Source organism: Camellia sinensis, chromosome 2 (assembly GCF_055761805.1).
Source record: "Camellia sinensis isolate YWXY chromosome 2, ASM5576180v1, whole genome shotgun sequence".
In the NCBI taxonomy this organism is placed as follows: domain Eukaryota; kingdom Viridiplantae; phylum Streptophyta; class Magnoliopsida; order Ericales; family Theaceae; genus Camellia; species Camellia sinensis.
The window spans coordinates 16,018,430-16,032,209 of NC_138962.1; the positions used below are offsets into that span (position 1 = coordinate 16,018,430).

Consider the following 13,780-nt stretch of genomic DNA (forward strand, 5'->3'; position numbering starts at 1 on the left):
CTAGCTGTCGGTGGTGATGGGTACTAGTTGAAGGGGGTGTGAGAGGGAAAACTAAATGAAATTTTATAATCTAAACAAGTAAAATTTTCTTTTAGTTACTGTTAACACCATAAATCTGCAATTTTTATTATTATTTATTATTTATATAATTGCAGGACACGTGGCATCCTCTTATTCATTTGGAAGTTAAAAGAAGTTATAGAGATAATGGAGAATATGAAGGACAAAGTGGATGAGTGGGAGGACAAAGTGGATGAGTGGAAGGACACATGGCAAGACAAGAATGAAGATGGAAGAAATGGGTAGTTACTAAGTAGTTATTGCTGTATTTTTTCTTCTATAAATAGCCATTAATGGCTACATTGTAAATGGCCAGAATTCATAATCAAAGACACTTGATTTCAATATTTCTTGTCATTTTCCTTATCTTAGGAGTAGTTTAACATAGATTTATATTTCGAAACATTTATTTTCAGCATTTTCATTTCGAAGCATTTTATGCACTTTCTTTTCGAAGCATAGGAGTAGAGGTAAGTAATTATTACTTCGATTGTTCACTCAATCATCTTTCTCCGTCCCTTTTTCTTCTTTTACTTTTTCTTTTCGCTACACTTGGAAAATTTGAAGTCCTCTTCGTTGAGGCAAAAGAACCGTCAACACAATCGCTTGGTAATTGGCTTGAATTTAATCTGTAAGGATTTTTCAATCCTTGCTGGCACGCTTGCATTTATGATATTTTCCTTCGTAGGAAAAATAAGCCAACATTTTTTGGCACGCCCAGTGGGACTGCCAAGTGTAAGAAATGACAAACGATTTGGATTTCGCCATTCAAACTTGTCAATTTGAAATATATTGGCGTGAAAGAAAAATTTTGGATCTTCAAGAAGAGATCCATTTTCTTGATGAAATAAACTTTCATCCATTACAATATTATTTGGTAGAAGAAAAAAGACACCATTTAATTGGAAAAATTCATCAACTTGATATGGAAATTCGCCAATAGAATGATGAGTTATCAACTCTCACTACCAAGTCTTTAACTGAGGCTTTAATGGTCGGAATTGTTGAATTTTTTCAGAATTTTTCCATGGTTAAAAATAGCAAAAGCAAAGAATTGATTTCATCAATGGCTCGGGGGTTCAAGAGTTCGTTTTAAAAGAGCCAAATTATGAAATTAACACAACGAAAGAGCATGTTCTTGAGCCAAATTTGGCTAAGAATGATGTTCCATGTATGACTCGAGGGGTTCAAAAACCAAATTTTAGAGAGTCAAGTCATGAAAATAATATATCTATGGGTGATTTTCATAAGCCATTAATGGCTAACATGGAAAAACAACCCACTTTGCCAAATAATTATGAAAACCTATTCGGCAAAAGTCATGTTTTTAAAACAAACATGGTCAAGAATAATGAACAAGCCACTGTTCATGAATTCAAAATTTTTGACATTTTTCAAAATGTCAAAAAGTATAAATTTTCATGGTCACACTATACCATGACTTTTGGTGTTCAAAATCCTTTTTGGATTTGTGGTTCACATCAAAATATAATTATGATGATGTGGCTAATAAAATTAACAAATTGTTCTTATGAGTTCGAAGCACTAAGAACAAGGGATGACCATTTAAAATGCATGAACTTGGCTAGAAAAAGCCTGTGCATTTAAATAAATGGTTGAGAATGGCTTATCTTTTCAAATTGATGGCCAATTGTTTGCATGTACACAATCAAAGCATCGAAGATACATTCGAAGCATCAAGAGTTGTTTCGAAGGTTGATTACTTCACATTCGAAACTGTATAAAGTTTTGAAGATACATTCGAAACATCAAGAGTTGTTTCGAAGGTTGATTACTTCACCTTCGAAACTGTATAAAACTTTGAAAACTTTCGAAATGTGTACATCTCTTCAAATATATGTAAAATGACAATTAATTAGTTGTCGAATAATGTCTGTTTTTGGCATCATAAGTTGGCTCGAAGAACAACAGTTTTGGTGTCTTCGAAGAATTAATAATTGGTTCGAAGCACAAAATTAATATTTTCATTAATTATGTGTGAACCAGAACATATAAGTTTTGAATAACCACAATTTGGCCAAAAACAGCTTCGAAAGCCGTTTTGCCATAAGTTGCTTCGAAAGCCGTTTTGCCATAATTTTGTAAGCTTCGAAGCACTCTATCTTGCATCAACAACAGCTTCGAAGAAATAATATTGGTGGTTGTGAACCTTCGAAGCTTTGTCGAGTATTTTTGAGGATGTAATTCGTCTTTTGTCGGTTCCATCGACCTTCGAAGAATGATTTTGGTCCTTTATATCACTTTCGAAGCTTGTTACTAGTAATAATTCGAGTCATCTAGTCATAATTTCATACTCATTCGAAGCGCTTTATTGGTGTTGTTACATCATTCGAAGCACTTTGCTGCTTAGGTTAGTCATGTGCTTGGTTCGGCCCTTCAAAATTTCAAATAAACATCATTTTTAAGGGCCGCGGGGGGTAATGTTAACACCATAAATCTGTAATTTTTATTATTATTTATTATTTATATAATTGCAGGACACGTGGCATCCTCTTATTCATTTGGAAGTTAAAAGAAGTTATAGAGATAATGGAGAATATGAAGGACAAAGTGGATGAGTGGGAGGACAAAGTGGATGAGTGGAAGGACACATGGCAAGACAAGAATGAAGATGGAAGAAATGGGTAGTTACTAAGTAGTTATTGCTGTATTTTTTCTTCTATAAATAGCCATTAATGGCTACATTGTAAATGGCCAGAATTCATAATCAAAGACACTTGACTTCAATATTTCTTGTCATTTTCCTTATCTTAAGAGTAGTTTAACATAGATTTATATTTCGAAGCATTTATTTTCAGCATTTTCATTTCGAAGCATTTTATGCACTTTCTTTTCAAAGCATAGGAGTAGAGGTAAGTAATTATTACTTCGATTGTTCACTCAATCATCTTTCTCCGTCCCTTTTTCTTCTTTTACTTTTTCTTTTCGCTACACTTGGTAAATTTGAAGTCCTCTTCGTTGAGGCAAAAGAACCGTCAACACAATCGCTTGGTAATTGGCTTGAATTTAATCTGTAAGGATTTTTCAATCCTTGCTGGCACGCTCGCATTTATGATATTTTCCTTCGTAGGAAAAATAAGCCAACAGTTACAATAAAGTAATAAATTTTATAAATTATTTATAATTTTAAAAAACAAAACTGCTACCAAATAAGTTTTTATATAAAATTTTTATAAATTATAAACAAACGAGCCAACTATGGCTCTGTGAATTGCATAACACCAAAAATTCAAACAATGTTACTATAGTAGATAAAATGGTTGATTTTTTCAGTGAGATGATTAGTCAATTATGGAGGATCTTTTTTCTTCTCTTTATTTATTTGTTTACTTTTCTTCTCTTCTTTTTTTTTTTAAAAAAAAAAATATTTATTTAATTACCATTAATTCCTTCCATCTGCTTGCGTATAGGTGCTTGAGCTGGCCATATTTGAATTGAGCTATTTTTCTCTGCGCTTAAGCTTCGTTTGAGGATAGATTTTTTTAGTAATTTTTTGATTTTTTAGTTAAAATGTGATATAAAAAAAACTAGTATGTTTGGGATGATTTTTTGACTTTTTACGAAAAGATATGCAAAAAATAGAAAGAAAATAGAATATTTAACTTTTTGGTATGGACTGTTGACTTTTTGATTTTTTTAATAACTTTTTGACTTTTTAATTAAAAGGAATACTTGCCAAACGAGAGCTTTCACAAAGTCAAAAAGAATAATAAAGCTCTACATCAACATAAAAATCAAAAGCATGCACTAGCGATCCTAATTGTTGTGTGTGTATTTTAATGCTTAAATTTCATTTTGTCTCCAACTTCTTTGACTCATTGGACACTACAGTGTGGTGTTATATATTAAACTATGAATCTTCAGACTATGCAAAGAAATTACTCCCATCCCCACTATTCACATTGCCATTCATTTTCCATGTTGAACCACTTTTATCAAGGCAAGTACTATAATTTTCTGTAAATCCTAACTAAAGTTAATTCATTGAGTTGGATACAGATATGGGAAAAGTTATAATTTTGCTTTAAAATTATGATACATGTTCACATACGTGATTTTTATTGAAAACTCGAACAAGATCTATTGAATCAAATTGAAATAGAATAATAAATTTATCGTTAAAATTAAGTTAATTAAAATTATATATATAATCTAAATTGACATAAAAAAAACAAATTATAAAAATTAACGATATAATTCCTCCCAAATTAAAAACAAAGAAGAAAAAAAATGGAAAAACACAAGTCTAAGTCAAGCCAATACAAAAAGATAAGGTTGAACTATACTCTATAATTTAGGGTTGAAATAAAGATGATCAACCCCCTTAAGTCTTCAAAAGGGTGCTTTCAAATTTAAGATATAAAAAAAAATAATAATAATAATAATAATATACATATTCAACATACAGGAAAAAGATTGTAGCAGCCAATGGCCAACCTGGTTCGTCAACAAGCCCACTTGCCTTTATTTTAGGCCCATTTCTTTAATATACTTTTCTATATTCATTGCCGGTGGTTCCAAATTGTCTGCGAAATCTTGGTCAGCATACGACCCCTACGCTAACAACCTTCCCTTTTATTCCCTGTGCCCCTTTTTTAGCAATGTTACGTTTGACACAATTTATACATAAAAAATATATATATTTATAATATTTAAAAGAAATTTAAAATGATCTAAATAAATATATATTTTAATTTTTATAAAAAGATGTATAAAAAAATATAGAAATAAGATAAAATGATAAATAAGTGTGCTAATATAAGAGATACCAAATAGTGCCTTAATGTATAATTTAAATTAAGGATAAATTTCATTTTACTACCTATATTTGGGGTATGTAGGGTTTACCCCTATGACATTTAGAAATGAAGGTATAATTCCCACGTGATTTGTTGATTAAAATGTATTATTAAATATTCTGTCCAACTTAACAATAAGTGTGAAATACGTGACAGACATAAATGAGTTATATGCTAATTTTCAAATTTTAAAGGAGTAAATCACATTTGGAATAAAGCACAAGGAGTTGAAGTGCATTTTGTCTTTTAAACAAATGACGAAAATATTCATAATTCACACACTTAAGGTACTTATGTACAGGGTTATTTTAATCTTTTTTATTAAGGCCTCGTTTGGCATAACCTATATAATCCATCTTTTTATCTTTTTATCTTTTTTCCATCACATCACCTCTCTACTTTTCTGCACATCTTTTCGTAAAAAGACAAAAAGTGCACTTTTTTAGGACACCCCAAACCAACCCTAAATCATTAATGGATCTAACGTTACACTTTAGTCTACAAACCAGATGGGGGTTATGCAGTCATTTTCAAACGTTAAGGGGTAAATTATACATGGCCCAAACCACAAGGACTAAAATGAAGTTTGCCCAAAAATTAATTTAAGATGTGAGTTTTACTACATAAAATTTAAATTTAAACCACACAATAATCTTCTAGATATAATTTTGTGCATAAATTTTGTATACATATCTTTACTGTGCTTGGCCAACTAGATCATCAATCTAGTCCACCTGGAGAATCAAACTGCTCATTTTGTAAAATCCGTCAAGCAAACTATCTATGCCAGCAATCAGATTGAATGATATTATTAGCTATTTGATCATATCATATTCGTTTAAAAAATAATTAACAGATAGTTTATTTTTTGGACAAATATGATCTGAAAGCGACTATGGATGCCTGATCAACCTCATTTTTTGGCATAATTGAACTGTTCGGCAAAAATTAAAAAATAAAAAATAAATTATGAATACACCTTTTGAGATTTGCTTAAAATGCAAATTACTCCATTTGGTTTGGAAAATTACAAATATTTCATAATTTTTTATTGAACAAAATTAGCCGAAAAAATAAAATTCTTAACTATTTTCTTATACAATAATAAAATTACTTGAATTATTAATTGAAATATATTTATTATATCATTAAAAACTGTTAATTGACTTAATAATTTATTAATAAAAAAGATAATTTGTTATACAATTAAAATTTTGAAAGGGTGAGACGTAATTTTCAAAATTATAGAGAGCAATTTATATTTTAAACAAATTTCAAAAAATATATTTGTAATTTATCAAAAAAACAACAACTAAAATATAACTCCTCAATGAAAAAAAATTATTGATTGATCTTAAGACGCCACATGACCATATCTCAAATCAATCACAAACCCTCGTGTCTCTTTCATACCCTCGTGTCTCTTTCATATTCTCGGATTTTTCACCAATTACAGTACATATAGAGCAACACATGACGTGGCCTGAACCAACCAATAACTTCGCCCCCAATGAGTATGAACAATTGAGTCGGTCAAACTAATCCAACATCTCTTTTGAGCACATGAAAGCACCATACACCACAGTACATGCAACTCCTATATATAGGCCTATACTTCCAAGCCTTGTTTGTGTGGCCAAAGGCAGGAGAGGGAAAATAGAAGTTGCCAGAGTACTAGAGATAGACCTTGCAAACTACAAAACTAAAAAATGGGTGAGGTGGATGAGGTAAGGTCCGCCCCCATAACTCCTCGGCCGCCATCTATGGCCTCAACACCACCCATATCATGTCCACCCTCTCAGTTCCACTCTCCTTCTCTGTCTCGATCGCCGCTGCTCTCCACCGCCGACCATCCCGAAACCACCGCGAACAAGACCCCAAACAAGACCCCCAGGATCAGGACCCCACGGTTCATTACTCCGTTGGGAAGCCCACTCAGGAAAGCTCTCAAGATGACCAAGCTCGACCCACAAGATGCTTGGCTTCCCATCACTGAGTCGAGAAATGGAAACGCATACTATGCTGCTTTTCATACTTTGTGTTCTGGGATTGGAATTCAAGCCCTGGTGCTTCCTGTTGCTTTCACCATTCTTGGATGGTAAGTTAAACTTTGTAGATTGACTATTTTATTAATTTCTTAAATTTTTATAAAAAAGAAATACGTAAATATAGAGACAGTGATGTAGTGACTTTTTAACTAAAATTCTTAATTGCGAAGCCTCAGTCTCTGAACCCACTTGGGTTTAGGTTTGGTTACTCCAATCTTTTTAATAACTTGTGTATATAAATGTTGTTTGTTTGGTTGCAGGACATGGGGAATCATACTTTTGACATTAGGGTTTGTATGGCAACTTTACACCCTCTACTTGTTGGTGCAACTCCACGAATCAACTGAAACTGGAATTCGCTATAGTAGATACATGCAGATAAGCAGTGCAACTTTCGGTAAGTTCTTGATTCTCTTTGGGGCAATGGCTTAAACAATTACTTTTTCACTATTTTTGTCCTAAAAAAAAATTTCCCACCCACTTTTTCCAATAACAAAAAAAAATATTTTTTAAGTATCAATTTTATTAACAATTAATTTTTTCTTAAATAAATAAATAAAACTACCAAAATAACTACATGAGTGCAACTGTAATATCATGGTATTATCAATTAATAAATAAAATTAAATTAAAATTTTACATATCTCTAACTAATTGAACTATTTCATCTCTAGTAATGCTATGTGAATTATCTGATCACATCTCCCTCTTTGAGTTTAGTCCTCTTTTGTACCAAAAACATTTATTATTATTATTATTATTATTTTTCTAGATCTGTATTGTATATTTAATCAATTAAAAAAAAATAAAAAATAGAGAACCATGTGTTCAACTTATAAATTAATAAGCTGAGTCTACCTCAAAACAATTGAACAACTCCTCTATGATCCAATATTTCAGGTGACAAGCTAGCTAAGCTGCTGGCACTGTTTCCAATCGCGTACCTATCAGGGGGCACGTGTGTGGCTCTGATCATCATAGGAGGTTCAACGATGAGGTCGTTGTTTCAGCTGGCATGTGGGGCCAACTGCTCGCTCAAGCCATTAACGATCGTGGAGTGGTACCTAGTCTTCACGTGCGCCGCAGTGTTGCTGTCTCAGCTGCCGAACCTCAACTCCATAGCTGGGGTGTCGCTGATCGGAGCAATCACAGCCGTCGGATATTGCACAATCATATGGGTGGTGTCGGTGGCGAAGGGTCGGCTTCCGAACGTGTCGTACGAGCCTGTGAGATCCCATTCTCAGATGGTTAACGCTTTTGATCTTCTCAATGCTATTGGGATCATTGCTTTTGCTTTCAGAGGCCACAATCTCATACTTGAGATTCAGGTACTTACTGTGCATACCATGCTTGTGCTTCTTCTTAGTAATGTTGCAATATTAAAATTTAAAATGCCAAATTCGAGATTCAAAATCGAAATCAAAATTAATTTAAATTTGTTAATCAAATTTATTCTAGATATAATTTATATTACATTAAATTTAAATTTACGTTATAAAGAATCGATTCTTCTCCTATCTAAGAGAAATTTAATTATGTTTGATCAAGTTCCTAAACTCTTTTCTCGATTTTGTTTTATTTTATCAAATTAATTTGATTTTTTATTAAAATATAAATAATTTAAATTATTAATATAAATTCGATTAAATTCAGAGACCCGACTGAATTAAACAAACCACACTTGGATACTCTTTTTTGGAGGCATATGATGACTTTTCTTCCATTGTTAATAAGGACCTGTCATCAACATGCAAGTAACTCCAAAGTCTTCGCAGACAAAAATACTTGAATTTTATGTGCCAATGGCCTTGTACTTCACGACCATTACTAACAATTTCACGGGAAAAAGTTAGATATATATATATATATATATTTTTGTGATTGTTAAAAAAATTAAAAAATTTAATAATACAACTTACCGTATGTAAAAAATTCACCAGTTTGAAAGTTGAGTTTTGACCGAACTAATATATTTATGTAATATATAATGCATCATACTCAGAGATTATTAAGTGTGTGAGTCTGACGTTTTATGACACTTATGGGCCGAAGATGTTGAATTTTGGTTTCAACAATGATAGAGACCACTAATTTTTGAGCTCTAAAAAGACCATTAATGACATGACACTCAATAGAAAAAGAAAAAAAATACAACACCAAGGCTAAAACATCAAATCATTCCTGGTGGGGCCCACTGCCACATCATTAGTGATAGTACTAATTAGTGCTCTCACTCATTTTCCTTTTGGTTCGGAGCTATTCATTTATTATTTATTATTATATACTCTAGTACTAGTCAAGTGTTGCAAAAGCTGGATGGATTATTTTGACCATGCACCATGGTTTTAGTCCCCAGCTTTAATTACCCAACCAACCACCCACCTCAACAAGACCATATAAACATGTCAATAATGCTACGTGCCATGACCAAAAAATGTTGTGTAAGAAAAAGAAAAAGAAAAAGAAAAAGAAAAAAATTAATGTGCAACCCAAAATGAATTCAGATTATACATTGATTTTTTAATACACATTTTTAATTTTTGGATACATTTGGTTGAGTGCAGGCAACCATGCCTTCAAGTGAGAAGCACCCATCACGTGTGCCAATGTGGAAGGGTGTGAAGTTTGCATATGCTGTGGTTGCAATGTGCTTATTCCCTATTGCAATTGGTGGCTATTGGGCCTATGGTCGCCAGGTATAATTTAATTTCCTCCTCCTACTTTTTCAAAATGAATGTGCTTTATCTAATTTTCTATCTCAAAAAATGAATAAATAAATAAATGAATTCTTGTATTGTATTATGAGAATGAGATATAAAATTTATTATGTATAGTATATATGAATACAGATACCCGATGGAGGCATGCTAACAGCTCTGTTCCAATTTCACGGTAAAGATACATCGCGGTTCATCCTAGGACTAACAAGCATCTTTGTCATAATCAATGCCGTGAGCTCCTTCCAAATCTATGGCATGCCAATGTTCGATGATATGGAGTCCAAGTTCACCACCCGATTGAAGAAACCGTGCACGTGGTGGCTCCGTGCAATCCTCCGAGCCATGTTTGGCTTTGGCTGCTTCTTTTTCGCCGTGGCAATCCCTTTCTTGGGAAGCGTGGCCGGCCTTATCGGAGGGATCGCGTTGCCGGTGACTTTCGCTTATCCGTGTTTTATGTGGATTAAGATTAAGAAGCCCAAGGTTTATAGCCCCATGTGGTTTGTAAACTGGGGATTAGGAATTGTTGGAATAAGTCTCAGTGGGGTAGTGATCGCTGCTGGAGTATATGTTGTGATTGACACTGGTATTAAAGTCAGCTTCTTTAAGCCTCAGTAATTAAATTAGTTCATGGCACAAAACTAAATGATGGTCTGAATTTTTAGGTTCAAATTTTTTCTTGAGTGTATTTTATTTGTTCTATGTAATTGTAATATTTATTGATCATAAAAGAAGGGATTGATATTATACTACTTTTCAATTCAATGCTCTTCTCTTGTCTCTCACCTACAATTTTATTGTCCACAAAAAATAAAATAAAATGGGAAATTTAAGAATTGGCCCATTCCCACTCCACCACCGCCCCAACACCACCACTGTGTGCTCCACCTCCTGCTACAAATCAACAAATAGTCTTCCAATTCAACACAAACAAATGACCATGGGATTGATTTGAGAGATTTGAAAATTTGAGTTTTGATTTGTTACACGATCAAACTTTGAAGTTTTGCACAAATAAAATTAAAATTTTTGGGCCATTGCTGAAGGCCCATGAATCCAGCCCAGTGATATGGCAAAGTTCTCAACATCATATTGGGTCGGCCTACCATTGTGCATGAAGTTGACAAAAGTCACAAAATTGAGTTCAAAGTTGAATGTCTGTTGGAGTCCAATAACCTCTCCACGAGAAACTAATTAGTGGCATGTTTTTTTTTTTTTTTTTTGATAGATGGTTAAAAGTCATAATTTTAACTTTTAACTTATTTTAGGTTAGATTATCTCTTTATTTTTTTAAATATTTTTTCAAAAAAAATGAAAAAGTCAACTTTTAACTAACTTATGAAAATAATCCTAAATATTTGAAATACCAGTGATATTATCAATTAATAAAAATTTTACATTGTGGTAATGAAAATTGCATATTTGGATTAATAGAAGTAAATGAATATGTGGTTTAAATTCATCTTAAATGTGACTCACTCCATACCTAAGTTTAAATATACGCCATACATTGAAATTTTGAATAATTTTTAAATAAAAAATTTGAGTTCACACCATTGAAAAATAGTAAGGGGGCATGAAATGGTGACAATGAAGCCTATAACTAATTAATTAAAACAAGCGATAGAAAAGACTTGATTTTGAGATGTGTTGAAATTTCAGTCCATATATATGTTTACCCTATTTTCTGAATGTGACAACCACCCAAAATTTGAGTTAAATACACCTTAGCTACTACTACTAAATAAGTCCTATTTTCTGGCACGTGATTGACTATTTTATACATATAATATCTTGGATTTCAGTTCATTCAATCAAAAATGTGTAATGCTCATTGCAGCATCCAGTGTCTCATTAACAATTAGATTAATCTCTTTCAACTGGAATTTCTCTTTGTTCACATTGGCCCCAAATGGAAGTGTGATCAGTATGGTCATGTTCATCCACTACAAAGATGCATTCATATAGCTTTGAATAATTCTCCGAAAACATATCATCTAATTGGACACACATTGTTTACAAATGAATAAAAAAATAAAAAATAAAATTGAGTGGATTAAAATGACAATGGGTTGGATTTTTTTTTTTGAGTTTCACACACGAGTTCTTGATTTTAAACTCATCTATCTTAATGATACAATTTCATATTTTATCTTAATCTTGATAAATTTTACGTGCATACTTTGTATTTTATCCTAACTTATCAAAGTTCACCCCGAACCTTTTTTTTTATTAAAATCGGGTTAGGACAAATAAAATCAGGTCGAGTAATATTAAAATCCCTTTCTACCTACAAGTTTTTATAAAATTTTGTTTATTCGTAGATCTATGTTCCATTTTGTATATTGTTTCTATTTTTTGTAATATAATTGTATAGGTTTTTATTAAAATGAATAAAAATACAGAATCTAGAGTAATATAAAATAACTAATCATTTATTTAAAAAGTGTATTATCCTACTTAAAAATATAAACTCCACTATTTTATATGAATTATTTTGTTCACACATATTAAGTGAAAAATATCAAACTTGGTTTTTTTTCATATATGAACTAGCATATCACCCGTGCTATGCACACGGGTTGTGTTTCACCACTTTATCTTTTTTTTTTTTTTTTTTTTTATACTCTATTAAAATTTAATATTTTGATACTAATCATATGTGATGGACTTTTCAAAGAATTTTTTTCATGCTTGTTCTTAATGTATTAAAATGTTATTATGCAGGATAATAATCATGTGTTGGATTTTTCAAGGAATTCATATATACTTCACAATTATTTTTATATATGTGAATTGTGATTTTTAAATGTCTTTTTTTTTTTTTTTAAATGTCTTCTTTTTTTTATATTATATTAAAGTGTAATATTTTGATAATAATCATATGTGTTAGACTTTTAAGAAATTCATATGTGTTGGACTTTTCAAAGAATTTTTTTTATGATTGTTCTTAATGTATTAAAGTGTTATCATGAGGGATAATAATCGTATGTGTTGGAACTTTTCAAGGAATTCATACGTGTTGGACTTTTTAAAGAATTTTTTTTATACTTGGGGGTTGGGAGAAGTTAATAAATGGTAAGATTTTTTTTTTAAATAAAAAATCAGGAAATTTAGATTAGGATATTGGAGCTCCCACAAGACTTGGGGGGTTAGAAACCCCATTTTTCTTAATATATACTAGCCTATCATCCGTGCTATGCACGGGATAATTATAGATATTTATATTTTTTTTTAGATTTTTTTAATATATAAATTATGTTTTTTAAGATTTTTTATAAAAATAATTTAACAATCTTATCACTAACCATAATAATGTATGGGAGAAATTGAAAAGGGTACTGCAATAACTATATATGGATTGTATCTATAATTATTTGTATGAGGGAATTTTAAATACTGATTAGAAAATTTTGACCAAATCAATAAATGTAGGCATGTGGAAAGACATGTGGATTGAAAAAAGTTAATAAATGCTGATATGGGGATTTTAACTAAATCAATAACTGCTGAGTTTTTTTTTTTTAAATAAAAAATTTAGAAAATTCAGATTGTGATATTGAAACTCCCACAGGCCTTGGGGGTTAAAAACCCCCTTTTGCTTAATATATAGTATAGATAAAATTTTCAAATTGTCACTGAAACAATTAATGACATTTTTAAAAAAACACAGTGAGTTAAAAAAATCAATTACAATTTTTTTTTTCAAAATACAATCTAATCATTATTAATAATTGGTACTTTAAAAATCAAATCAGAAATAAAATCAAATCAAATCACAAATATTTTTATACTATCTAACTACAATCATATTTTTTTCATAAATAATTGTAAAAGAAAAACCATTAAAACAATAAATAAAAAATTAAATCACATTAAAAAAAAAAGAAGAACCATTGAACAAACTACAATCACATCATATTTTTTTCCATAATTAAAAAAATAAAGGGTAAATTACACTAACACCTCCTGAGATTTATGTTTATTATAGTTTCCTCCATCACATTTGGGAAATTACACTGACCCCTTGTTAATCTAATTTTATGTACGATGATCATTACGGTGAGGAGTGGGCAATCTGTAATGAAACTTTAAACCTGGGGGAAGGGAATGTATTTTTCAAAAGGTGAGGGGG

At 31.2% G+C, this 13,780-nt stretch overlaps 1 protein-coding gene across 1 annotated transcript; it reads left to right on the forward strand.

The window, feature by feature from the left end:
- Nucleotides 1-6,498: 6,498 nt before the first annotated feature.
- Nucleotides 6,499-10,410, forward strand: LOC145819877 (lysine histidine transporter-like 8). Its single transcript, XM_082913819.1, has 5 exons — nt 6,499-6,978; nt 7,189-7,325; nt 7,829-8,256; nt 9,493-9,624; nt 9,778-10,410. The coding sequence occupies exons 1-5, from the start codon at nt 6,590-6,592 to the stop codon at nt 10,261-10,263; spliced, it is 1,572 nt and encodes a 523-aa protein (XP_082769945.1). The 5' UTR covers nt 6,499-6,589; the 3' UTR covers nt 10,264-10,410.
- Nucleotides 10,411-13,780: the final 3,370 nt, after the last annotated feature.